The sequence below is a fragment of the Ascochyta rabiei genome, chromosome 22 (assembly GCF_004011695.2).
Source record: "Ascochyta rabiei chromosome 22, complete sequence".
NCBI lineage: Eukaryota > Fungi > Ascomycota > Dothideomycetes > Pleosporales > Didymellaceae > Ascochyta > Ascochyta rabiei.
The window spans coordinates 167,139-192,402 of NC_082426.1; the positions used below are offsets into that span (position 1 = coordinate 167,139).

General features: G+C 54.3%; 12 protein-coding genes across 14 annotated transcripts, besides 14 other annotated features; 4 read left to right on the forward strand and 8 right to left on the reverse strand.

Annotated features, from left to right (window-relative positions):
- Positions 1-866: 866 nt before the first annotated feature.
- On the reverse strand, positions 867-1,570 carry EKO05_0011266 (Phosphoribosylglycinamide formyltransferase 1; the record flags this gene model as incomplete). Its single annotated transcript, XM_038944362.1, has 2 exons — positions 867-1,395; positions 1,446-1,570. The coding sequence occupies 2 exons, from the start codon at positions 1,568-1,570 to the stop codon at positions 867-869; spliced, it is 654 nt and encodes a 217-aa protein (XP_038792453.1).
- A 381-nt stretch (positions 1,571-1,951) lies between these two features.
- EKO05_0011267 (Histone acetyltransferase) lies at positions 1,952-3,542 on the reverse strand (the record flags this gene model as incomplete). The annotated part of the gene is made up of 2 exons (XM_038944255.1): positions 1,952-3,471; positions 3,527-3,542. The coding sequence occupies 2 exons, from the start codon at positions 3,540-3,542 to the stop codon at positions 1,952-1,954; spliced, it is 1,536 nt and encodes a 511-aa protein (XP_038792454.1).
- A 349-nt stretch (positions 3,543-3,891) lies between these two features.
- Positions 3,892-5,353, forward strand: EKO05_0011268 (uncharacterized protein; the record flags this gene model as incomplete). The annotated part of the gene is made up of 3 exons (XM_038944340.1): positions 3,892-3,944; positions 4,005-5,117; positions 5,170-5,353. The coding sequence occupies 3 exons, from the start codon at positions 3,892-3,894 to the stop codon at positions 5,351-5,353; spliced, it is 1,350 nt and encodes a 449-aa protein (XP_038792455.1).
- Positions 5,354-5,745: 392 nt separating this feature from the next.
- Positions 5,746-5,803: a mobile genetic element.
- Positions 5,803-5,854: a mobile genetic element.
- Positions 5,855-6,460: 606 nt separating this feature from the next.
- EKO05_0011269 (uncharacterized protein) lies at positions 6,461-8,361 on the reverse strand (the record flags this gene model as incomplete). The annotated part of the gene is made up of 4 exons (XM_038944436.2): positions 6,461-7,320; positions 7,375-7,746; positions 7,813-8,097; positions 8,160-8,361. The coding sequence occupies 4 exons, from the start codon at positions 8,359-8,361 to the stop codon at positions 6,461-6,463; spliced, it is 1,719 nt and encodes a 572-aa protein (XP_038792456.2).
- Positions 8,362-8,415: 54 nt separating this feature from the next.
- Positions 8,416-8,661: a mobile genetic element.
- Positions 8,556-8,621: a tandem repeat.
- Positions 8,662-8,966: a mobile genetic element.
- Positions 8,752-8,805: a tandem repeat.
- Positions 8,967-9,011: 45 nt separating the features above from the next.
- Positions 9,012-9,041: a tandem repeat.
- Positions 9,042-9,227: 186 nt separating this feature from the next.
- Positions 9,228-9,265: a tandem repeat.
- Positions 9,266-10,140: 875 nt separating this feature from the next.
- EKO05_0011270 (uncharacterized protein) lies at positions 10,141-11,462 on the reverse strand (the record flags this gene model as incomplete). Of its 2 annotated transcripts, XM_059637951.1 has the most annotated exons (5): positions 10,141-10,515; positions 10,568-10,693; positions 10,751-10,822; positions 10,872-11,163; positions 11,239-11,462. In XM_059637951.1, the coding sequence occupies 5 exons, from the start codon at positions 11,460-11,462 to the stop codon at positions 10,141-10,143; spliced, it is 1,089 nt and encodes a 362-aa protein (XP_059493934.1). The 2 variants fall into 2 exon arrangements, with proteins under 2 accessions (XP_059493934.1, XP_038792457.1); XM_038944293.1 differs by having other exon boundaries at positions 10,568-10,822.
- Positions 10,210-10,246: a tandem repeat.
- Positions 10,882-10,928: a tandem repeat.
- Positions 11,463-11,824: 362 nt separating the features above from the next.
- Positions 11,825-11,878: a tandem repeat.
- A 484-nt stretch (positions 11,879-12,362) lies between these two features.
- Positions 12,363-12,408: a tandem repeat.
- A 35-nt stretch (positions 12,409-12,443) lies between these two features.
- Positions 12,444-14,573, forward strand: EKO05_0011271 (NAPDH-dependent diflavin reductase; the record flags this gene model as incomplete). The annotated part of the gene is made up of 4 exons (XM_038944487.1): positions 12,444-12,590; positions 12,643-12,818; positions 12,869-12,967; positions 13,103-14,573. 4 exons carry the CDS (start codon positions 12,444-12,446, stop codon positions 14,571-14,573), a joined length of 1,893 nt encoding a protein of 630 aa, XP_038792458.1.
- A 162-nt stretch (positions 14,574-14,735) lies between these two features.
- Positions 14,736-16,223, reverse strand: EKO05_0011272 (uncharacterized protein; the record flags this gene model as incomplete). The annotated part of the gene is made up of 1 exon (XM_038947514.1): positions 14,736-16,223. One exon carries the CDS (start codon positions 16,221-16,223, stop codon positions 14,736-14,738), a length of 1,488 nt encoding a protein of 495 aa, XP_038792459.1.
- Positions 16,224-16,597: 374 nt separating this feature from the next.
- Positions 16,598-18,611, forward strand: EKO05_0011273 (uncharacterized protein; the record flags this gene model as incomplete). Of its 2 annotated transcripts, XM_038944283.1 has the most annotated exons (2): positions 16,598-16,640; positions 16,690-18,611. In XM_038944283.1, the coding sequence occupies 2 exons, from the start codon at positions 16,598-16,600 to the stop codon at positions 18,609-18,611; spliced, it is 1,965 nt and encodes a 654-aa protein (XP_038792460.1). The 2 variants fall into 2 exon arrangements, with proteins under 2 accessions (XP_038792460.1, XP_059493935.1); XM_059637952.1 differs by having other exon boundaries at positions 16,598-18,611.
- Positions 18,549-18,583: a tandem repeat.
- Positions 18,612-18,629: 18 nt separating the features above from the next.
- On the reverse strand, positions 18,630-19,604 carry EKO05_0011274 (uncharacterized protein; the record flags this gene model as incomplete). Its single annotated transcript, XM_038947515.1, has 1 exon — positions 18,630-19,604. One exon carries the CDS (start codon positions 19,602-19,604, stop codon positions 18,630-18,632), a length of 975 nt encoding a protein of 324 aa, XP_038792461.1.
- An 844-nt stretch (positions 19,605-20,448) lies between these two features.
- Positions 20,449-21,366, forward strand: EKO05_0011275 (Putative electron transfer flavoprotein subunit; the record flags this gene model as incomplete). The annotated part of the gene is made up of 2 exons (XM_038944442.1): positions 20,449-20,499; positions 20,650-21,366. 2 exons carry the CDS (start codon positions 20,449-20,451, stop codon positions 21,364-21,366), a joined length of 768 nt encoding a protein of 255 aa, XP_038792462.1.
- Positions 21,367-21,606: 240 nt separating this feature from the next.
- EKO05_0011276 (uncharacterized protein) lies at positions 21,607-22,866 on the reverse strand (the record flags this gene model as incomplete). Its single annotated transcript, XM_038947516.1, has 1 exon — positions 21,607-22,866. One exon carries the CDS (start codon positions 22,864-22,866, stop codon positions 21,607-21,609), a length of 1,260 nt encoding a protein of 419 aa, XP_038792463.1.
- Positions 22,867-23,569: 703 nt separating this feature from the next.
- EKO05_0011277 (uncharacterized protein) lies at positions 23,570-25,231 on the reverse strand (the record flags this gene model as incomplete). The annotated part of the gene is made up of 1 exon (XM_059637953.1): positions 23,570-25,231. One exon carries the CDS (start codon positions 25,229-25,231, stop codon positions 23,570-23,572), a length of 1,662 nt encoding a protein of 553 aa, XP_059493936.1.
- Positions 24,123-24,158: a tandem repeat.
- Positions 25,232-25,264: the final 33 nt, after the last annotated feature.

A 25,264-nucleotide genomic window follows, 5' to 3' on the forward strand; every position in this document is an offset into this window, starting at 1 on the left:
CAGTTCACACGAACAAGGATCTAAGCGCCCGAAGCTGTGTGGCTCGTATATCGTATTCATTCACCAACGGGTACATCAATCTGAGGGATTGCGTTTGAGGTGTACTTGCATGGAGTGAAGCAGTCCAGAAGCTCCAGCGAAGCCCTACTCTCTAGAGCGGGAAGAAAGATCGCAACTACTCCTCATGTCTTTGAGACTATCTTGGATGCTACAGATAACTATGGGCACGTTAGGTAGATTACACTGTAACCTAAACGTACTCCACCTTGCTGTCAAAGGCTAAACAACTTGCATGCAGTTACTGTAAACCAGGTAAAGGACAGCGGCAGTCTGGAAGCAAGTAACGAGAAGTACCCAATCGGCAGCTCGTCCTACCCTATAACTCAGAGTCAAAAACGCCCGCTTAGCAGAACCGAAGATCGGAAGAAGCCCAAGGTCGATAGAGAGCAATGAGTTGGAATTCTGCTCTTCGCCCGCTGGCGCTGCAACCCTGTCCGTATTCGTTGTGGTCGTCGCTCGAACAACATCCCTTGAGACCACCAGTGGACTGCCGCAAGCATCTACTCCTAACCGTGCCAGCAGAGCCGGATGTATATCTTGTTCGAGCGCGTCCTTTTTTGAGATGTTGGAAAGCTAGTGCCGTGGTAGTTTCGAAGACGTCAACCAATATGACACAGCTTGAGGGCAACTCATGAACGAGTTTGTTTACTGCAGTCCTGGCACTTTGAAAAGGTTCGGGCGACGAGCAGTGCAAAGCTTTGCACCTCTGTCATGATCATAGTCTGTGTCTCTTCGTAATGTCAAGCTTTTTGGTATCATATCTTCTCCCCTCCATCAAGTTCCAACCCAGGCCTTCCTGGTCGTCGTTACTTGCTCAACCCGTCCAGTGTCACCCTGGTCCCCTCAACAATCAATCCATGCTCCACCTTATGCATCCTCGCCTCCAGCTCTTCCAGACTCTCATTCTCCCTCAACTCAACCTCCCTTGTGACGATGGCCGCACCAGCATCCACCTCAGCAATGACCTCGTGGATCATAATTCCCGTCCGCTTCAATCCCTCCTCCCTCCCAGCCGTCCACGCACGCTCAATCGCCCCTGCCCCGGCGAATTCGCCTGGCAGCGCAGGGTGCAGATTGATGATCTTGATCCCCGCTTCTGCGATGGGATTCAGGAAGCGCGGAGTCACAATGTGCATCCAGCCTGCACAGACAATCAGGTCCGGGCGGGGACTGAGCTGTAGTATGATTTTGGCGAGGTCGGCGTCGTATGCTGCGCGGGCTTCGATCAGGCCCTCGGGCGTCTTGGGGTGCGAGTTCTTGTAGGGCACAAGGTTGTGGTATGTTGTTTCTATCCCGGCCTTGTGGGCGCGCTCGAGACCGAACGCTGCTTTGCGGCTGCTTGGTGTCAATTCGAGACTTTAATTGCAATGTCAGGACGTCTTTACTTCGAGATGACATGGCTGATCTTTGTGTTTGGGAGCGCGTCGGTGCCGCATGCGTCGATGAGGGCTTGGAGGTTCGAGCCGTTGCCCGAAATCAAGACGGCGAGGTTGCGTGGTGCTTCTGCCATGGTGGTGGTCTCTGTGGAAAGGCAGCTTATGTGAAGCAGCTCATGCAATTGACTTATGGAAGCAAGGACGTCAGTTGAGGCTCTGCGGCCTAAATTTTGGAGGACGTGGGGTAAAGCTAGCAGTACCCCGCGCGCGATCTCGGAGATCCAGATTCATGGTCCCAGTCCGCAGTCCTCATTTCGTGCCAGTGACCGACAGATTCTAAAACGAAGACACAATACAATCCAAATACAGATCCGATTCGATGACGAGTGGTGATTGCTATGTATTGAAAATGCCCAAGCTGTGCAGTCTTGCTCAAAAGCGCCCAGCAAGCAACCAGATGGTATCGATGCCCCATTCAACGCCCTGTACGCCCGGTATGCATTTTAATTTCTCGCTCAAGCCTTTGGTTTCTTGCTTGCCGCGGACGCAGTATCCGTATCCTTACAATCGTCATCATCCTCGTCCTCGACGACGACGCGCTTCCGCTTGCTCCTGGCACCACTACTCGACTCTTCGCCCTTGTCCCACCTCGCCCTCTTTTCGATGCCCTCAAGCCTCTCTTCAAACTCTTCTTGCTGATTGTCGACGGCTGCTTCTAGCTTGTCTACTTTTTCTGTCACCTCCATCTGGTCCAGCGCGTCTGCGTTCTGCATGTAGATGCGATGCTTTAGCGCTAGACGCCAGAAGTAATATTTGCGGTCGTTTTCGTTGCTACTCTTCGCTTTGCGGGTGATGCGTGCTCGGTTGCGGTGATTTGGTGGGATTGTGGAGAGGGCGTGCAGTTCAACCATCCTGTAGAACTGCCTTGTGACTATTTTAGCTGAGTGTCGAAGCTCCTCGAGGTCGACGCCGTTGCCAAGGATCTGGTCACGAGGGATGGGGGAGTCTTTGCGAAGTGACTCTGCTGGTAAGCTAGACACTACTGACAGAGACTTGAAAGCAGGCAGCGCACGCAGGTAGACGATGTCACAGTAGTCTCGCATAGCGTCGAAGTCTTCGCTGGGATCTTCTACTGGGATCTCGTAGATGAAGGGCTTCTTAACGAGGTCGTCAAAGATGAAGTTGTACAGCCGCGATCCAAGGGACTGGTTTTGGTGGGGAGGGAGGATCAGGAATTGCGATATCCTCTCTCGCGAGGATGTCTCAAGTCGATCGAGTTTTTGGTTGAATTGAAATGTCTTCGAGTCTTGCGTCAGGCGCGGAGGTGTGTACTTGTCGACAGCTCCATGCAAGCCTTCTGGAGGCGGGCTTGGAAGCATCTTTGTGTAGCGCGCGATCTTGAAAGTGGGGAAGATCCATGTCCTGTAGGATGTGGCGAAGCCAGCGAGAATATATGGACTGGTGGGGATGCTTTGGGAGTCCACTTCATAGAGGAAGTATAGCGACCAACGGTCCAGCGTCTCCTCGTCGTCTAACCCTTCTATGGTAGCACCATCGATGAACAGTAACACCAGGATCCTCAGGTTCTTCCATATCTGCCTTGCAGCAGGATCCAGCATGGGCGACTTCCAGATCTCGTACTGCCTGCCGTGTACGGCGAAGCTCTGCATGAGCTGGCCTGGAGGCTTCCAATCTCGTCTTGTTGCATGTTCGCGTTCTTCTTTGCTCTCCTTGCTCTCCTCCGGGAGGTAGTTCTTGAAGAGGTCAGGTGAGAGGTCCACTTGAGCCTGGTCCAAGTCGGGTGAGAGCTTCGTTAGGTCGAGCTGCGCGTCGAATGAGATCTTGAGCTTTGGCTTGAGGTCGTTGGTACGGAAGTCGAGTTCGATTTTGGGGTTCTTGTAGCCAACAATCGACTCGTTCTCGTCGATTACGGAGTGTGTAAAGCTCGGATTGAAGGGCTCGCGGATGCGCTCGTCGCCGGTAGGGCCTGGTCGGTACAGGCTGATGTCGAAGCACTCGTTGGAGCTTGTCACCCCTGTTTTCGGTCAGCGCATTGGTTTTGCAGTGCTGCCATCGAGCAATAGACATACACTCGTCGAGATCCATGGTTACAGCAATGTGTGCGAGCCGTGGTGAGGTTGTCAGATTTGCAGGCGCGTCGCGAAGGCAGGGAGCGGACGCGATTTTAGCGCGCTTTTGCCGTTCAGCCCTATGGCGGCTGCACTAGTGACGCAGCCCCTGTCTGGCTCTCTGGTCTTGCACGGTGACAAGACATTTGTGGAGGACCGTGTTGGATCAACAGACAACGACACCCGACTCGACAATACCCTTTGGACTTCTCACGCATGGACAGCACAGAGTGACGCCACTCCTTTCAGTCTTTTCTTCTTTTGCTTATCAGGCGCGCTCTTCCTTCTTCAGCAGCTTCTGCGGACAGCCGCACACGACACGCAGCATGTGGGACGGACTTTTCATGCTGCTCACTTTGAGCACCATCATGGCGATTGCGTAAGCCCTTTCTCCACCAAGCAGCCTCACCGCACATACAACAGCAGCTGACTATGCCAGTTCGTTCATTGCCGGCATCCTCCCCCTTTCCTTCACCCTCTCGCCACGACAGCTGCGCATCATCACGCTTCTTGGCACCGGCGTGCTGGTGGGCACATCGCTCATAGTCATCATCCCAGAGGGCATTGAGACCATGTATAGCGCAGGCAACACCCACTCGCACGTCTCTCGAAGCGTTCGACCCACCGTTCCCAACATACACAAGCTGCAGACTGGCATCAACCACCCTTCAGCCTTCAACATTGGCGCCAGAGGAGAGGTCGTGGACACCGACTTCGTGAGAGTGGGTGCTGCCAAGGCGCCGGCCGGCGATGTCTCTGAACAGAGAGCGCCTGTTGAATTTCGACACAAGAGAATGCAAGAGCTGAAGGAAAAGGCAAAAGAGAAGCAGGTCGAAGAAGAGGAGCACCACCTGGCGCAAAAGGGCGGTGACGACGACTCCACAGAAGGCCACAAGGAGGGCCACACACGTGTGCATGCGCCCGAGGAGGACGAGAACAGCCACAAGCTCGTCGAACAGATGGAGGGCCCAAGCCCGCATGCCTACATTGGTGTAGCTTTGATTCTGGGGTACATCCTCATGTTCCTGGTCGACAACATCCCAGAAGCACTGTCTTCGTCCCAGCAGCAGTACCAGCCCATGCACATTTCCTTGTCCAACTTGCACCGCGGACCACACAACTCTTCCAGCCTTAGTCTGAATGGACTGACCACACCTGGCTCACCACCAATGATGACGCCCACGCCCATGGCACCCCCTAAGAAGAAGACTTCTGCGACGACAATAGGCCTCGTAGTACACGCTTGCGCAGACGGAATAGCCCTGGGTGCCTCCTCAGCTGCCCCGTCAGGCTCCTTGTCGTTCATCGTCTTCCTAGCTATCATGCTCCACAAGGCCCCTGCCGCATTCGGCCTCACCTCGGTTTTGCTGAAACAGGGGCTTTCAAAGCGCACCGCGCGAACTCACCTGGCCTTCTTTAGTTTGGCTGCTCCTGCTGGCGCCTTTGCAACGTGGGCAATCGTCCATATACTCGGACGCGGCAGACTTGGTGGAGACGAAGGCTTGACGTGGTCGACAGGATGGGTGCTGTGCTTCTCCGGCGGCACATTCTTGTAAGTTCTCCGCCAGAGCAGCGATTGTTTATCCATGCGCTAACCTTCACAGATACGTGGCCATGCACTCTATGATCGAGGCGACCAATCCCCAAGAAGAGCCAGTCATCCACGGCTATTTGGACGCGCCACTTGGCAAGACGACCATGTCCAAGACTGATATTCTCATCGTCGTCTTCGGCATGTTGGTACCGCTCGTTACGCAGATCGGGCACGCTCATGCGCATGCTCTCTGAAGAAGTTTAGATGTGACGGCGTTTGGCATCAGGAACTTGCCTGATTGGGTCAAGACCGAGTTTGCTGTTTGGGAATACCCTTCATATGATACCATAGCCTTCTATTGTAGAAAAACAATGTACTCATATCGATTACCGTTCGGGCTTCGTGGGTTTCCAGATCAACCTAAGCAGGACTGGACTTGACTTGTACGCGACTAGTGGTTGCTTTCGAACAATACCACTCAGAAAGGAAGGTTGTGTAAGCATGTTCCTTGCAACCCCAGCTCATCACCACGTGATAGAACCGGCTCGGCTGATACTGGATCCGTGTGGGGTTAACTATGTGCTGCAGATGCCCCACGGCTGCCAGCCAGGTTTAAACCCACGTCACGCTTCGGCATCTAAGCAGGACACGCTTGAGCTGACCAACGCTAAAAGCTCAACCTTGCCTTGGCAGCTCTACCTAACAGTAAGTTAGTAGTTAGGTTAATTTTAGCGTTAGTCAGCTTAAGTGTATCCTCTGCCTTTACATCGTCACAGTCTACTAATAACGTTGCACTGGTCACGTCGTACTCTCCACGCTGCTTGGACGCTTGCGGCTGATCTGCACTCAGACCAATCTACTCCTACCACACTCCTACCCAACTCCCCCATCCTGTCAAATTCTTCGCACCGGTAATCTCGCCATATGCTCACTTCCGCGTGGGCGTAGGGACCAGGCCTCCAGTGCGCTCAGCTAGGGCACTGCAAAGCTCAATGGGCGGCCGGTGTCGACGGGATCCAGCTTTGGTGCAGAGTCTGCAGAGTGTCGGCGCGCACGAGACTCCGTCTGTTCCTGATAGCCAGCAACGTCGCCTCGACATGCGTCGCGCTCTGCAGCTGATGCCTCAGCATCGTATTTGTGGAAGGCAAGCCAGAAAGCGACGGTGACAGCTGGAATGACGGCTGTCAGCGAAGCGTAAAACGCGACAAGGTGGGGATCGCGAGCGATGGGAGTAAGTGCGAGCGCGCCAGCGGAGCCTGCACTCCCAGCGAGTAAGCCGAAGGCTTGGACGACCACCTTCTGGATTGCTCAGGAGACGCCCCGCGATCCGCCAGCCTCCCCAGCTGTTGTTCGATAAAAATTCATTCTTTCAGGTCGAATGGCCAGATCTCTCTGAGGTCATTTTCGCCTCTAATCGGCTCATCGTCATCGGGCTGCTCATTCCCAAGTACTTCCTGTAGCATCCCTTCAAAAACTTCCCAATGCGCAGACTCAGTTCCTTCCCAATCTTGCAGAGGAACCCAGCCATCAGACGCGGTATTGAGCAGACTCGACAGGCTATGTCTCAGCTGTTGTGCCGCTTCGAAAAGCCTGTATTCTTTCTGGTGAACCGTGATTTCATCAGGGCAGGGTAGAGGAAACGGAGATTGCACCGCAAATCCAAGCTCTTTCCAGTGTTGCGACGTCTGGATTAGCTCTTCGCGGAAGGCAACAGCACCATCCTCCCAGGTGCGATAGCAGTAGCGAAACGGCCGAAGATAAGCTTCCTCCATTGATCTCGCTACGGACAGCTTCGGGGCCAAGAATTGGATGCAAAAATCATATGCTTTGGCACATGCCTCGCTTTTGGGTTCAATTTTGTCCTCGCTCGAAGGATCAGAAACAGGTTGCGCAAAGTCTGGTATCGCATCCGCATACCAGAATGCCGGCTCAATGCTAGTTGACTGCCAGTCTATGATGGCCGACACAACCGTGGGATCCTCTTCTGAGACAAATATGTTTCTTTTGTGCAGATCAGGGTGAAACATGACTGGGGTAGCTGCGTTCTGAATCTGAGAGCTTTTGGCCATTTCTTTTAACATTGCGCGACCGTAATAGAGCAGCTTCTTGTGTGTTTCGATAGATCCATGATAACGTGGGCGTTTTGACACAGATCCGGCTGGTGGGATTTTGGAGATTCCGGTGTCGATGAGACCGTCACAGTAATCGGCGATCTTCAGCCCTGTAGAGATTGCTCAGCATTTTTCCCAGTCTCGAGAAAAATGAAGTGACTTACAAGGTCCTTGATTTGGTCTGGTGTCGTGATAGTATCTGGGCTGTCCAACGTTACAGTTCCAATACATAGCCCCGCAGTGGGGACCGATACAGAACTCCCTATTCAACAACAGCTTTGAAGTAGGAAGATATGGTGTTTCAGCGAAGTACAAACTGCCATACGCTGGAAAATTGAGGTCGACGATCTCTTTGAGCTTTTGGCAAATTGCCTCTATGCACCTGATTTGATCGCTCACGTCCATGGTTGGCCACTTCTCGTGCAACGAAATCCCTGATGCATGTTCCATGATAATGTATTCGCTACCGATGGCATTTGAAGCGTCATCGCTCCAGTCCAATATCTTTGGGATAGGGATTCCAGTCTCGGCTTGCACTAGAAAGTCATAAAGCAGTTAGTCGCGGAGCCACTTCTATCCAATCATCTTGGTGCAGGACCTACGGTACTTGATCGTTGCAACTTCGGAATTAGTCGTCAACCTTGAGACCCCTGCCAATGCAAAGGGCAGTCTCGCAACGATACGTTTGGCGTTATCAGTGTGGAATATAAACACTCTGTTGAAGCCACCTTCCTTCTTGTCGTACGAAGTGACAGAGCTGGCGCCAGGACATAGTTCTAAAACCTTACAACATAGAGCATCAAAGTTGAAACGTATAAAACGTGATTCTCGCTCCAGCGCATCGCGACGGAGCCATCGGCCACTCGTATAGCGGTATGGATCAGGGCCTGCATTCCTGTAAGTGTCCAGGCCATGTGACGAAAGAGAGCGGGATGCGCAAGTAGCTTACTGTCTCCTAGCGAGTCCATCATCTGTATTGAAGAGAAGAGTGTCGCATGACCTAGAAACTGTCGGTGTACGTCTGGGTGAGGATGTGTAGAGACGGGTGCGTTGAGGCGACGCAAACGTTTTAAAGCCCCTTTCAGAATTGGATGCAGCGTGCGAATGTTCGACACAAGGTAAGGTGCCCTGCTTGAGAAGGAGCGATACATGAAACTTCCTGCTCTGAAGACAAACGTGAACTCAGTCAAGCAGAGGAACGGAGAGGATACACTTGAGCTGACTAACGCTAAAGCTGACCTAACTACTAACTTCCTAACTTAGTCTAGACAACACGCAAGAACACTAACATTGAAATCTTTATAGCTGCTGTATACTACAATAATAAAATATAATAGATTCTAGATAACCCTAACCTTAAGCTAACTCTAAACGGAAGCTAACTCTAACCTTAAACTAACTCTAACCCTAAGATTTCGTTGTAAAAATAAACCGAACAACCGAACATGTTTACGGAGGAGCATTTCAAAAGTCACCCCCCCCCACTGGTCAGTGCACGGGGTAGTGTCAGGGGTGAATCGGCCGGGGTTTCTTATGACGTGTCCTCTCTACTTTCTCTCTTCTGCCTTCTCTACCTTCTCTATCTACTTCTATCTATAATTTATTAAGTTATGCCAGTCTTTAATCTTACAACTCGTGCTCTAATCATAGCCTATAAGGCTGATAGGAAGATGAAGTAAGAGATAACTCTGTTTATTAGTATTAAGAAGCGTATAACCAACTTAATCTATGTATAAGTAATTAAGAGCAGCCTTAAGTTGTTGGCCAACGTTATTGAATACCATGTACCCATGCCGTCATAGAAACGAAACGAAACAAACCGAAACGAAACAACAATTTTTTATTTTTTATTTTTTAAAAAAAAACCCCCAAATAAAAAGGCTGTGCAACGATGTATTCGAATGCCACGCTCGACGTACCCACACTTCGTACCACCAATCCCCTACTTACCAAACACGTGCTAACGCATCAATCCCCCTCCCAAGATCCAACCGCCTCGACAAATCAAGTCATCCTGACAGGACAGCACAGCACAGCACAGCACAGCACAGCACAACACGTCTTTACCATATGCCTGCAGATCCTTCAATTCATCAACACTTGCTTGCAGGCTAGCTGTGCGCCAGTGACGCTGGAAGTTGGAATCGAAGGGGGCTTTACACAACGATACAAAAGCAGTGGCTGTTGCTATACTTGATTGGTGTGAGTCCAATTGTTGTTTGGCTGCCGTTGTCTTCATCGCTCAACCTTGTTTCTGTATCTACATATACAGGAAGCTTAGCGGTCTGGTCATTTGGAAAACAGTGAATTGGCCTGACTGAATATCAGAGAACAGATACTTGTTGGAGGTGATGTGCTTGCTCGATGGTTTGGGGATTGCTGTGCTCTCAGTAACGTCCTTGTTGAGATCAGTCTGCTGTCTGCACAGATGCGACCACTGCTAGCTTCTTGGAGAGCTACACAGAGTACCCACTCACACGTCATCGCGCCGGTTGCTCGTGCGTTAGCTCAATGGCACTTTTGAGGGAATCCAGACAGGCACAGCAAACCGAGAAGAAGTTGTATGCTCGATAAGTCTTACATGAAGCCATGTGTCATGTAGATCAATGTTCATATATTTCATAATGCTCAAAGCTTGATGCAGTTAAGACAAGCTTTTCATGTTTTCCACCATAATGCCTGCGCCTGACAGACTCTGAAATCACTTTTCCATACCGGTCATCTCGAACGAAGTAGGTAAAGCTGATGGTCTGAATATCTAGCGAAGATGATAGATATCGATGGACCAGAAACTTGGTAAACAAATCGCAGCGAAGCAAACGTGAGGTGAGTCATATCATTTAAGTCATGACTCGTGTATCGGGAGTCGTGAAGAGATCGATCGAAGGCTGCTGACGGTGTCCGACATGGCCTCGAGCAACTGGAGGCACCTAAGCGGCAGTCGTGGGGGCGGCAGCGGTCTCAGCAGGCTTCTCAGCGGGCTTCTCGGCAGACTCGGTGGTGGCAGGGGCAGACTCGGTGGAGGTGGCAGGGGCACCCTCCGTGGCGGACTCGGGAGCGTCGTCCTCCTTGCCGGGGGAGTCAATCGCGACCTTAACAGCGATCTCACGGCCCTCAATCTCCTTGCCGTTCATCTCATCGCAAGCCTTCTGCTGGAGCTCCTCGGAGCCAAGGGTGACGAAACCGAAGCCACGGCCCTTGCGAGGCTCACCGCGAGCCTGGAGCTTCTTGACCATGAAACGGGGGATGGGGCGGAGGGCAATCTTGGCCTGGGTGGGGGAGTAGTCCTTGAAGATCTCGAGGAGCTGCAGATTGTCAGTACAAGGTGGAGGATGGCTGTGGTAGAAGTCGACATACCCTGTCCTCCTTGAGGTCGTAAGGCAGGTTGGCGACCATGACCTTGGTCTTGGAGGGGACACCGTCCTCGGGGGGACCACGCTGCTTGCGCTCGCGGGGGACGGAGGTCTGCTTGGCGGCGGAGTCCTTGTTGGTAAGCGCTTCGTTCGTGGTCTCTGTGAGGGGAGCAACTTGGCCGGGTACATTTGTGGGTGTGCTCTCGGCGGGAGCAGCGTCGGTGAGCTCAATCTGCTCAGCCTCGGCGCCGTCGACGTTCTGCGAGTTTGTTAGTCGAGACGGCATGGCATGGGCAAGGACAGCTTACAGAGCGTCCGCCACGTCCAGCGCGGCCACCGCGACCACGTCCGCGACCGCGTCCGCGGGTGGAGGCACGGCGGCGCTGCTCGGTGCCGCTGGCACCCTCGGCACCGCTGCCGGGGCCGTCGGCGTGGGCCTCAGGGGTGCGAGCTAGCTGGATCGAGACCTTGCGGTCGAGAATGGCCTTGCCGTTGAGCTCGGCAATGGCGCGCTCGGCCTCGGAGGGCGTCGACAGGGCAACGAAGGCGTAGCCAACGGGGCGCGAGGTGCGCGGGTTGGTGGGGATGGTGGTGGACTCGCTGTGCAACGTGTTAGCTCCGGAAGGCGGTACACGTCATGCGCGCACTCGCACAACGACGTCACGGCAGACTCACACAAGGTAGTCCTTGAAGAAGTCCTTCAACTCCCCCTCGGTGGTCGCGTACGCGAGGTTTCCAATGTAAAGTCGCCTTCCCTCGGCGGCGCTAGCACGGACAGCCTCGTCGTCGGCTGCGGTGGGCTGCTGGGCGCCGGTGCTCTCCGTGGTGGCAGGAGCGGTGGTGTTGTCGAGGGTGGTGCTGGCCATCTGGGCGGTGACCTGTTCGACTGGAGCGGACATTTTTGCTGAAGTTTGAGGTTGACGGACACGAACTGGATCGAAGCGTGTGGAGTGATGGGGAAACTTGTCGTCCTAGTAGACCGGTGAAGGTAACCGTGAACAGTAGTGTTGGTGATGAACCGCCTGGAGGGTGGAACTATTGACGAGGGGGGTGGGGGTGGGAAGCTACGAGCCCGGAAGGTTGGTGAGAGGTGGGTTGATGGGGTGCTTGGGGCGTCTCAGTTGTTGTTGATGGCGAGGAGAGCGCCAGGGAGGGCATCAAAATAAATCAAGCGATTCGGATGTGGCGCTAGGCCGAGTCGGGGCGTAGCAGGGAGCACTTGCGGTGGGAGAGGCACAGTGGCCACCGCTCTGCGATCAGTGTGCGCAGGTGCCAGTGCCAGTGCCGGTGCCAGTGCAAGCGCAAGTGCAAGGGCTCCGCTGGCCATGCCTGCCGTCTGAGCGGTGAAGGATAAAGGCGACACTCTCACTGCTTCGTTCGGTCACGGTGTCTGCATTGCATCTCTGCCTGTGTCTGTATGCTCGACAAGGCAGGCACGTGACGTCTGCTGGGATGGAATGCAGTGCAGTGAGTGCAGTGCAATACCGGCACGGCGATTTAGCGAGCGGGCTGTGCACGCCACACCAGACTGGCAGACTGGCAGACTGGCAGAGACCACACCCGGCACCGCACGCACTCGTCTGCCTCCACCCCACACACGTCGAAGCTTCGAGAGGATGACGCTGCTGTTCCCTCCCACGGCTCCACTCCGGGCGCCGCTGCTTGCAAGGGGTGGCCTCTCTCGAGACCCGCCTGCCGTTTGACGTGGCCGCTAGCGCACCGCTCTTCACTCTCGACGGGGCCCGGGGGAACGCCACACAGACACCATTTTCTCCAAACTCTTCCAGCCTAGGCGCACCGCAGATTGCAGATTGAATGTTGCAGGTTGCAGGTTGCAGGTTGCAGTGCATTCTGAGTCTGGCGTCACCCAAGCACCGACCATGGCCGACACGCAGGACCTGCGCTCAGCCCTGGTCCTCTATGGCTCCGAAACAGGAAACGCCCAGGATGTCGCCCAAGAGATGGGAAGGCTCGCTGAGCGCCTGCGCTTCGACACAGAAGTCGCAGAATTGAATGCAGTCAGCCTAGTATGTCGGGCGCGATGAGAGTTGCCAAGGCCAGTGGTTGATCCTCTTGCAGAAGCAACTGCTGCACCACCACCTCGTTCTCATCTCGATATCCACCACGGGCCAGGGCGACCTGCCGCCGAACAGCCAGCTCTTCTGGAAGGCGCTGCGTAGTGCTCGACTCCGGCCTGGATGCTTGCAGCGAATGAGGTTTGCTTCATTTGGACTCGGTGACACCTCGTATCCCAAGTGAGTTCCGCTGTGTTGTGTTGAGATCAGCATTCTGACCTCATGTGAAGATACAACTGGGCGCATCGTAAACTCTACAACCGCCTTGTCCAGCTTGGAGCACAGCCAATATGTGACCGTGGCGAGTCTGATGAGCAGCATCCAGAAGGGTAGGTCAATTATCGGCGTTCTCCATCTTTGACATGGTGTTGCCACTCCTATCCTCGAGTGTACAGTTCATAACGCTCTTGCTATTCCTCGACTCCTAGGGGTCGTCATAGTCTACAACTAACTATAGACTCTAGCATTGACGGCTCATTCCTCCCATGGACTACAACCTTGCGCCATCGACTTCTCGAAGAGTATCCTCTGCCTGAGGGGACAGATCCGATACCGGACAACGTTCTGCTAGACCCTAAATGGCTTCTGGACTATGCAGATAAGAACGACGCAGCAACTGCAGATGACCATGCAGTACCACAGACCAACGGCGATACAGTAGACGTCCCATCTGGTGACTTGCTTGACGTTCCTGGCGGCCACACAGCCAACATCACATCGAACGAGAGAGTGACACCTACAACGCACTGGCAAGATGTGCGCCACCTCACGCTAGACATTGAAGGCTCACATGCCTATGTTCCTGGGGATGTCTTGACAATATATCCAAAAAACTTCCCTTCTGACGTAGACCAATTCCTTGCCATCATGGACTGGACACCAATTGCTGACAGGCGCATCCACTTTACGCCGTCCTCCCCAGCCGTGGCTCCGACCGCCCGCCTTCCGATACCCACCTTCTCTTCCACCAGCACAACAACCCTCCGACAACTTCTCACAAACAACCTTGACATTCTCTCGATCCCACGACGCTCCTTCTTCGCCCAACTCGCCCACTACACCAATGATGAATTCCATAAAGCACGGCTGCTCGAGTTCACAGACCCAGAGTATATCGATGAGCTGTACGACTACACGACACGCCCACGTCGCAGCATACTGGAAGTGCTGCAAGAATTCGAGAGTGTAAAAATACCTTGGCAGAGGGTGTGTAGCATCATCCCCACCCTACGTGGAAGACAATTCAGTATCGCAAGCGCGATGACCGAGATTCCTGCCACTGAAAGCGGCGACGGGAAGAGCACAAGAGTCGAGTTGCTTATCGCTATTGTCAAGTATAAGACAGTCATCAAGAGGATCAGACAAGGTGTAGCTACGCGGTACATCGCCAGCTTCAGACCAAGCCAAAAGATCACTGTCTCGTTGTCACGTGGTGGTCTCGGCGTCACGCAAAAAGAGCTGGAAAGGCCGGTTGTTATGGTTGGACCCGGAACAGGTGTAGCACCTATGCGTGCCCTGATACAGCAAAGGATGCGATGGCGCAAAGACACCATATCGTCTCACGACACTGCAATAAAGGACCTACTCTTCTTTGGATGCCGGAATGCCGAATCAGACTACTTCTTCAAAGACGAGTGGAAAGACCTTGTGGAGAAGAATGCGCCTCTTGAGGTTTTTACTGCATTCTCGCGCGACCAGCGGCAGAAAGTCTACGTCCAAGACCTCGTCCGCCAACAAAGCGCCCTCGTGTATGACGCTCTCGCCAACATGAACGGCATCATATTCATCTGCGGCTCTTCGGGTAGAATGCCGCAAGCGGTGCGCGAGGCGCTGATTGAAGGGTTTCAGGAGCATGGAGCGATGAAGAGGGACGATGCAGAGGCGTATTTGGCGGGACTGGAGAAGGGAGGGAGGTACAGACAGGAGACATGGTAGACGCGTGTGAATTACGAACCATCTCTAAGCGGCAGGCGCCAAATAGCCCGAAACTACAGCCGTCTTAGACTTTTCGACGTTTACAACCGAGCACCAAAATTTCCAGCACACTAGTGTGAACAAGGTATCTTGTAGCCATGTATCAACTCCCACACTACAGAACTATCCCGCACCCCACCCGAACCCCAAATCCGTAACCACGACCCACCCCGCCTCCGCCTCCTCATCAACGAGCAACGGCTCTGCCTCATAAAATCCACGCACATCCCCCGCCACCGACCCAAGCCGCACACCCACAGCCTGAAACTCCTGCTGCAGCGCCGCCAGTGCGTCCGGATACCAGCCCAGCGTTGGTCGCCAGTCGCTGAGGACTATGTCGCGCAGGCCTGTGTGGGTGTGCGGGAGGTTTTGGGCCAGGGCACGGAGGAATGGGGTTGGTGTGTGCGTGTATGAGATTTGCAGAGTCAAGGTTTTCAGGGTGGCGGGTAGTGCGTGGAGGAATCTCGCGCTGGAGGTGGTGAGGGTTGGATCGGCTGCCGATTCTGTATTGGTTTCTGTATCTGAGACCCCAGGAGGCGTGAAAGGGCCAATGTCCAGCGTCTGCAGAGCCGAGTGGGAATGTGTCTTGTCGTCGCTTTGAGATGGGGTGAATAATGTGCTGCAGTCTGCTGCGTCCCAGACCTGCGTGTCGCGGATGCGGAGGTGCGTCAGGGACGCGCAGTGCATCTCGCAGATGCGAGACACCGCGTCTTTATTCGCGTGCTCCCCGTGCACGGCAGTGTCGGTCTGCACGGCGAGGTCGTTGGGGTGATGTTCGTATGTGAAGGATTTGAGGGCTTTGATGCCGCGCAGTATAGGCAGGAGGTGTGCTAGGTCGATGTCACTCTCCCTCAGTGCGAGGGTCTCGAGGTTTGATCCTGTTTCTGCGATGGGATCGCGGTCCGGTAAGAGGCGGGCGACGGGCCATAGGGACCACTGAAATACGCGGTAGCCTTCGCGTCGCATGACGATGACTTGGGTGAGTTCTAAGGTGCGCAGGGAGGGGATGGTGAGTAAAGGCACGGTGTTCTCGATGCGTAGGGGTCCGTAGAGCGTCGCTGTTGTAAGCTTGCTGTTGCACAGCGGATTGAAGAATGGACTTAGTGATTTGAACCAGTAGTGGTGGTCGTCCCATAGCCAGGAGTCGCGGATCGTGAGGCTCTCGAGGTTCGGCATGAAGAGCAGCAGGACTTCCATGTACCAATAGTCGTCGTTCTTTCCAAACTTGGCAAACTGTTCGGCGAGGTCGGTGCCCTGTTGGGGAACGACGAGTTGGTTCAGCTTCCGGACTATGTGCGTTTTCTCGATGTTGTCGATGTGGAGGCGTGTTCTGCGCTCTTGGTGCCATATTGCCTGCTTCACATGGCTGGCCAGTTTGGGAGACTTGGCGATGGTGCGGAGGAAAAGCTCAGAGTTGCGGCCAGGAAACCCATGGTACAAATGTTCCAGAGTGAGACGGTGGAGCCGTTGGCTCGCCTGACTGAGGGCGCGCAGACTCTGGAAGTTTTCACAATCCAGATGGTCCACAATTGTGAGGATCAACTCCTCAGGCAGAAATTCCAGGTGGCTTTTGGCAGCGGCCATATCTGAAGAGACTTCTGGGCCATTCATGTGCGGGTTGGGAGGTAGTCAGACATATCACCACTTGCATATGAGATGGTATGACAGCGAGAGAGTCTTGCCGCCTTGGTCCGGTCCAGCCAGCCGAGCGAGCTGCCACCATCAAACAGAAGGGTTTGCAGAAAGGAACACAGGTTGTCACTGAGTGGTACAGGTTTGCAGTGTGTCGTAGTCGAACCAGTATTTGGAGGTGGAAGCGGAGGAACTACTGTGCGATTAAGCGCGCTCCACGATTAAGCGCGCGCCTGGCTCGTCGCGGCGTCTGCACGTCATCGTCTTTTGACTCCCCACCAAATTCACGAGCTGTCGCCTGCGCAACTGCACGGCTTACACCAGCACCCTACTGCAGTGATTCCGGGGACAAAATGACGCAGAAAAACGAAGACCTACTACAGCGCCCGCTGTATGGTATGTATTGTGCAACATGTCCTCTCAAGACCCTTACTTACTTTCGCAGTGTTTGACCTGCCAAAAGAGCTGCTGGCCACGCTCACATACAAGGATCAATCTGGCCGACCGATCGAAGCACCCAAACCTGAGACACCTACGCCCTCGAGCGAGGCCGGAGAGAGGCCAGATCAGGAAGACGGCGCTGCTGCAAAAGCTACATCATGTAACCTCTGCGCGTTGAACTTTGCCTCAGTAGCTGAGCAGCGCAAACACGTTCGCTCAGACCTACACGGCTACAACCTGAAACAGAAGACCAAGGGTCAAAAGTCGGTGGGCGAGGCAGACTTCGAGAAGCTCATTGGCGAGCTGGATGAGAGTATTTCAGGCTCCGAATCTTCCGAGTCGGACGAAGAAGACGAGGATGAGAGTGGCAGGCCGAAGGACTCGACGCTGAGCGCACTGTTGAAAAAGCAAGCCAAGATCTCGGATCCAGAGTTTGACGAGTTTGCGTCGAGAAAGAAACAGCGTGGGCCTGGTAATGCACCTCTGCTCTGGTTCTCGTCGCCGAGACTGCCAGACAACACGTCGCTGGGGATATACCGCGCCATCCTGTCCAATGCGGAGCAGGAAGAAGAGGCACACATCGTAGAGACAATACGAAAAAAGCAGCTCGTTCCTATGCAGCCACCAAAGATCAAGCCTTCCGAGGGCGGCGTACCACTTCCACAGACAGACATTGGGCCGCACTACTTCCTCAGCATGATCGGCGGCGGGCACTTTGCTGCGATGATAGTCGCCCTGGCGCCAAAAGTGGGCAAAAGTCACACTGGCGTAGATGAGCGATCAGCTACTGTTGTCGCGCACAAGACCTTCCATCGATACACGACAAGACGCAAGCAGGGTGGTTCGCAGTCGGCAAACGACAACGCAAAAGGCAACGCCCACTCTGCTGGTTCATCGATACGACGATACAACGAGAACGCGTTGATTCAGGAAGTCCGCGATTTGTTGACGAGCTGGAAGTCAATGATCGACACTGCTGAACTCATCTTCGTACGCGCAACCGGCGCCACAAATCGACGCACATTGTTCGGGCCATACGAGGGCCAGGTTCTCCGCACGAACGATCCAAGAAATCGTGGCTTTCCGTTCAGTACCCGACGCGCCACGCAAAAGGAGTTGATGCGTGCATTTGTCGAGCTCACCCGTGTAAAGCAAAGTACCATCGACGAAGCAGCGCTCGCAGCACTCAACGCACCCCAGCCTGAAGAGATATCGAAGAAGCCAGTAGCGAAGCCCAAGCCGCAGAAGCCCTCGAAGGAGGAAGAGGCCGCAACGCTACACACATCTCAGGTCATCCCGTTGATCAGACGCTCGAAAGTGCCAGCTTTGCTCAGTTACCTCAAAACCAACAATGTTCCACCTACTTTCACATTCCTGCCAGAAAACCACCATACACCTACACCCCTCCACTTGGCTGCTTCACTCAACTCCGCCCCTATTATCTCTGCGCTTCTCACTAAGGCAGGTGCAGATCCTACCATCATGAATGATGACGCACGAACACCGTTCACTCTGGCAGGCGATCGGGCAACGCGTGATGCGTTCCGTGTAGCACGGTCCGAACTTGGCGAATCTGCGTGGGATTGGGAGAGAGCGGGAGTCCCGGCAGCACTGTCAAGAGCAGAAGCCGACAAGCGGGAAGCCCAAGATAAGTCTGAGAAGGCGGCTGAAAGCAAGGCCGAGGCCGAGCGCAGGAAAGCTGAGACTGAGCGAGTCAGGAAGGAGAGTGAGGCAGCGGACGCAGCCAGAACCACACAACGACTGGGTAAAGGGAAAGCTCTTGGTGCGTTGCCTGCAAAGACCGGCGCCGAGCTGCGAGAGGAGCAGGCAAGAGGTCTGACCCCAGAGGCTCAAGCACGACTTGAGAGGGAGAGGAGAGCGAGAGCGGCAGAAGAGCGCATGAAGCGATTTGCTCAGGGCAAGTAATATTCGTGTTACTGCTCGTCACCCTTCCATACCTTGGACGCCTCTCGCCAGGTCCTCGCACCCGGCGCAGAACCCAAACGTATTCGCAGCATTATACTCCCAGCACTCCTGCGCGTATCCCGGGCTACTTGTGCCGCATCCATCACTCAACAACACACAATCATACCCTTTGCTAAATGCATCTGTCAGCGTGCCCCCGACGCACTGATCCGTGTTGACGCCCGCAAAAAGCAGTGTCGTGATACCTTCCGTCTCGAGAAACGCCTGCAACGGTGTTGTAGTACCCCAGAGACCAGACATGCGATTCTTATGAATCCACACATCAGGCCTACATTCCAACTGTGCTCCCTCCTCATACGCTCTCCTCAGAGGACCGTACAGATCCGCGTTCCACGAGTCCCGCATCAGCAACCTCCCACCCTCGACCTCCTCCCCACTCTCAAGTTTGACAGAACCCATATGCGCGCCAATCCCTTTGTACGCACTCCTCCCCTCACGCACCTTCCCGTGCTTATCCACGCCAACACTATTCTCCACCTCACCCCCCGCCACCACATCAGCGCTATGCTCAGCATCATGCGGGATGCTGTAGAATCCAAACGCCCTCATCACCCCCGCTGGCATGTCGCGCACTTCATCGTCCGTTAAGCCCCAATTCACCCATAGAATCCGTATACCTGCTTTCCGCGCGGCGGGGATCGCGTGTGTGAGTAATCGGTTGCACGCTTTGTGGCCAGGACCGTTGGCGTCGCGGCCTAGGGCGGGCGAGAGGAAGAAGTTCTGCATATCGATGATGACGAGTGCGGATTTCGCGGGCGAGATGGAAATCGGGCTCGTTGTGGTTTGCAGAGTGAGTCGTGAGGTGGCAGATGGGGCGGAGGGGCTGTCTGGGTGCGTGAGGTCAAACCCAGTGGCTGAGGAGTGCAACCAGAAGTTGGATGTCGAGCCGACCAGGGCTTTGCGGTGGGGTGATTTGGGGATGGTGGAGGACATTGTCTCTTCTGTTGTTCCTCTTGTTGCGTGGAATGTTTTTTTTTTTCGCAGCGGTTAGGGAACCGATATCCGGACGTTCAAATCACAAGACGTATCGCGCTCGAAAACGAATCTGAGGCGTATAGAGCTCCTTTATATGCTGTCTATCACAACCCTACAAGATAGGAATTCCCGGATAAGGAAGGAGATCTGGTCGTTCCCGTCGCGGGGTAGCTGTGCGTATCTCCGAATCTACCTGTTACGTGTTGTAGACTTATCTTTGGCCCGCGGAAGATAGATTGAAGTTATGAGAGAACGCAGTCCATGTCGTGACCAAGGGCGAGCTTGATCCATGCGGTATGGTAACACTTGAGGACGCTCGAATAAGTCGCGATCAAAAGTAGACTACGCAGAGTTCTATCTTTGGGAACCGCAGTATATCAAGTGAGGAGTGTGACAGGATATCACTATGAACGTGATACTGCCATATAGCTAGAGAATCTAAGGCTCTCACGTCTCCTGTTGCCGTATAGCCAGATCACGCACACATCAACTACTCATTCGAGAGATCTGGTAAGCACAGCTTTCCTAAGCCATCACATTGTTGTCCATGTCTTCCGCAGTCAAGAATTCGTGAATGCCAATAAGGATATGCACAACTGACGCCACAAATGTGTAGGTTGGCGATCGGGGATCCGCTCACACGAGCGACATCATCGAAAGGACGCCAAGGCCGCCGCAAAGCCGAGGTCGGTTAACCTTTGACATGAGCTCCGATGCTATCCCCACTCTCGCCAGCACCGTTCCTTTGACAGCCATTGCTCTTCTCCTTCACATCAAGTGGTAAGAGCAAGGAAACGTCAACATGTCTGGCTTGAGGATTTTGGTGCCCGTCAAGCGGGTCATTGACTACGCGGTAAGCCTCCACCCTCGCGACTATGCGCACAGTCTGCTTGTCATGCGTACTCAGCGCAAGGGCAAGCGCACTGCCAACATGGACATCACCTGATACGTTACAAGCGGCATGATCGGGGGCGTCGAATTTCAATTCACTGACGCCACACAGGTCAAACCCCGTGTCAACCGCGCCCAAACCGCCGTCGAAACCGCGAACGTCAAGCACTCAATGAACCCCTTCGACGAGCTCTCCATCGAGGAAGCCGTGCGTCTGCGCGAGAAGAAAACGACCCCCGTCGAGGAAATCGTCGCCTTCAGCGCCGGGCCCCCCAAAGCCCAGGACATCCTGCGCACCGCCATGGCCATGGGCGCCGACCGGGGCATCCACGTCGTAGTCGAGGAGAAGGACAGCCTGGAGCCGCTGGGTGTAGCGAAGCTGCTGCGCAAGGTGGTCGAGGAGCAGAAGAGCAATCTTGTGATTCTGGGCAAGCAGAGCATCGACGACGACGCGGCGCAGACGGGGCAGATGCTTGCGGGGCTGCTGAACTGGCCCCAGGCTACGCAGGCTAGCAAGGTCACCATCGAGGACCAGAGTGTCACCGTTGTGAGGGAGGTGGATGGCGGTGTGGAGACGCTCAAGGCGAAACTCCCCATGATTATCACGACCGATTTGAGGCTCAACGAGCCGAGGTACGCGAGTCTGCCTAACATCATGAAGGCGAAGAAGAAGAAGCTGGACAAGAAGACGCTGGGTGATTACGGGCTGGATAGCGAAGTCAGGTTGAAGACGATCAAGGTCACGGAGCCGCCGACAAGACAGGCGGGTGTCAAGGTCGACGATGTAGATGGCATGATTTCGAAGCTGAAGGAGCTTGGCGCTTTGTAGGTGTGAAGGAGACGAAGTATGTACACCGTAGGTTTGCATGCCGAACGGGTTCGACAATCTTGAAATGTTCGAATCGTCGACTCCAAACTTGGCACACGGACTTTGGTTCTGAGGGACGCCTTGATTACGTGCGCAAAAGGCAGTGAGTGACAAAAGAGATGTATTACACGCGTATGTGGAGTATCAAAAGGGCAAAGACAAAAAAAAATTCCATCCACGCTGACCATCCAATCCAACGTCTCAGATCGCCGCCTCAGCCTTTGTCCATGGGATCTCCTTCTTCATGGAATCCCCATTCACCGTCGGCGCACCCGACATGCCAACCATGAAATCCCTCGACTTCATCATCCACACAAACCAACTCGGCACCTTCCACCCCATCACCGCGCCCACGCCACCACCCGAACCAATGGGCACAAGCTGCATCTCCTTGTTATCGCGCACATACAGGCGGTCCTTCCCCTTGGGCTTCTCATCCGGCAGCATCGCGTTGTAGCTGAGGAGGTCGCGCTTCAAGTTGACGAACAGCACGGGCAACGAGTTGATGATGTCGACTAGGCTGTTGCGCGAGTAGCTGGCCACGTCGCCGACGGAGTAGACGCGCGGCCCGGCGGCGTCGACGCGCAGTGTGGATTCGTTGACCTTGAGGTATTTCCTGTCGTCGAGGAGGTGCGCGGGGAGGAAGCTCGAGTTTGGCTGCACGCCGTGTGCGGGGACGTAGAGGTCTGCTTCGAGTTTGTCGCCTTTGGAGAGGGTGATGATGGTGTGCTCGCCTGAGGTCTGGGTGTCGACGACGCGCTGGTTGTAGAGGACTTCCACGCCGAGGGCTTTCAGTTTCGCCTCGGCGGCTTTGGCGATGGCAGGGCGGAGCGCGGGGAGGAGCTTGTTGGAGGCGGTGATGAGGGTTATGTTTGTTTTGCGCGACACCTTGCTGAAGAAGCCAGGCTTGCCATTGCGGTGCTCGGCGACCTCACCAGCGAATTCAAGGGCGGTTGGTCCACCACCAACAATGACGATATCTTTCGCTGTACGGACCTTCTCATTGGTGTACTTGATGGAGTCGAGGGTAGTCCGGGTATCAGCACTCATGGAGAAGGCTTGGTGGTACGTCTTGCTGCCAGTTGCGACGATCAATGCGTGGTAGGGGAGGGTTTCCTCTGTCGCAGCTTGGCTCCGTCGGTAGGTGACAGCACGCGACTGCTCGCTGACACCGGTAGCTGTGCCCTCGATGAAAGTGATGTCGTCTTTGGAGTACTGCTTGAGGCCCGGGCGAATATCAAACAGGATCTTCTCAGCCGGCATGCGAGTAGTGGAAGCAGCAACTCGGGGCGAGGCTACCCTGAACCACCAGTCGGAAGAAGGGTTGATGAGGTAGACGTGGTACTTTGCGTCTTTTTTGCTCTGCTTGAGAGCAGGCAAGATGTGTTTCATGATGTAGTGTGTGCTCTGGAGTCCTGCAGCTGAGGCGCCGAGCACGACGATGTTGCGTTGTTCTGTCATGCTGAAGGAGGTGTTGACGATGTGACGCTGATGCTGTGATTGAATGAAACCCTTGGAAGAGGGAAAGCAACGATATGTAGTTACCTGAAAGCAAGTGCTGAGCGATGTTGTGACATGGCATTAATGGCGAAGGCAATGCTCATATACCTACCGTCGGCGCGAGGGCCACCAGGGCACCACCCTGCTACACGGACGAAACAGAGGCCATCTTCGACGAATGCGGAATGATACTGTCATTACACGGAATTGATGCGATCCTGTTCTACATATCAAAGGTGGTTTTCGAGGGTGTGATTTCAATGCAATCGTGCCGAAGAGGAAGTCGTGGCTGGAGTTGGTAAGCTTTCCAGCTCAACGACTGGAGCGGATGTGGAGGGGTCCGGCTACCGGCGGATCGTCAGCGATTTTGTCAGCGCTGATTTTAAATCGTCCCGTTAATTCTGATTGGCGCAATTCCGGCGCATGCCCAGTCTCGGCCCAACTCTATAGATCACCGTCAATGCTTTGTTTTGATAATCACCGAATGGCTTCTTATAGCCCAGTCTGTCCAGGAACAGTTGTCTTTGATCTTTACGTTCATTGTTGTGTATCGTAAAGACTATGGAGAATCACCAAGACGTCCGTCGCGTCTCTCCTTGATTGCTTTTTCCTTGTTCTTTCCGCCTTGGGTACGATACCTCTCTGTATGTGCACCCGACCACTCTCACAGCCCGAGATGTGCATCGCTAAGCCAGTGGCTCCCTCCCGCACATCTATAACCACTGCTCTGTTTGATCCACATGTAGCCTGCAGGGCATGGACCCAGCTCCTTCAGCCTTCGCTGAGCCTGTTTCTCCTTTGCGCGCTGCTCTTCTATAGCAGCGAGCTCTGCATCTTTCCGTCGCCGCTCCAGCTCGGCCTCAATCCTCTTCTGTTCGAGCTTGCGTCGCTCCTCTTCGTCAGCTGCGGCTTTCTCGGCCCGAATAATGTCCTTGATCTGTTGCTCCTCTTCCTGCTTCTTTTCCTGCTGCAATTTGTACTCGCGTTCTCTAGCGAACAAAGCGTGCTTGTCCTGCTCGAGTTGTTCCCACACGGCGTCGGATACCCCAGGATCACGCTTTACATTGAAGATGGCGTCGAGAGGATCTGCGTTGGGCTTTTCTACCATGCAGGTGTCTCGCCTTTGTATTTGCTCATCCTGCTTCTTCACAATCACAGCGGCTGACTGCGTAGCTGTAACGTTTGGTGCTGCCGCTTTTGTCGATGTGTCAGGCGCTTGATGTTGCGGCGGCTGCTGATGCTGCTGATCTGCTTGTGGTCCTTCTCGATAATGTGGTGGGTTTTTCAGAGAGCGAGACGTGCCTACAGCTGCATTACGTCGAGACCGATCTTCAAGAGTGTCCCGCATGGCCCCGAGGATAATTTCTTCGGTCAGAATCAATGAACTCACGGTATCGATGGGCGTCGAAATCAGTTTGCCGAACATGCTGTCGGCGAGGGCCTTCACGTCGCGACCGTTACCCCAGGACTCCAGCTTGGAAAGCTTGGCAAAGAGCTCAAGAATTTGGGTTTCAAGCCCAGAAGATGGTGGCGTGATTACTGAGAGGTCAAGTGGTGCATTTTTCCTTCTCTTCAAGTCTTTCGTGAGCAACTCAAGGCAGGTCGCTGGTTCCATATGCTTGAAGAAGATCGTCTCTGGGAAACGGCTGGTAAGTCCCGGATTCATGCTCATGAGTCGATCAATATCTTTGTCATAGCCGGCGAGAATGATGATCAGCTTCTTCGCATATTTCGGGTTCGTCATGCAGTCCACAATTTCGTCCATGGCTTCGGTGGCGAATTTACCCTCGGCTAGACGGTAAGCTTCATCGATAAAGAGAATCTTTCCCATGGCTGATTGCATTTTCTTCTGTACCTTGGGTCCAGTGTGACCTATGTATTGACCAATAAGGTCAGTGGCTGAGCACTGCACAACCTTGGCCGCACTGAGGAGACCCATGTCGTAGTAGACTTTGCCCATCTTCTGAGCTGTCGTGGTTTTGCCAGTCCCCGGTGGACCCTTAAACAGGAAACTAAAAGGAATCTGTTCACGAGGGTCCATCCCAAGAAGTTTCATGTTGGCAGCAGTCGTTTGGTAGCCTTGGAGCTGTGTGATCAAGTCACCGCATCCCACAACATCCTGGAATAATGCGGGTAGGTTGGTTGCAGCACGGTCACCTCTGTCGAATTCGGGGTCGAAGTCGATTGCTTCGAGAGTGTCGCGGTCGGAAACCTTGCCGGCGGACAAGTGCTTCTGGTGCAGGCCCTTCGCTCGGTCAAGGACGATGTCAACTTCGCCAGCGTTGCCAAAGTTAGGACGGTTCCGGGCTCGCCGGAGCACATCCATAGCCACTCGTTTCGCCTGGTCAGTCGCATTGAA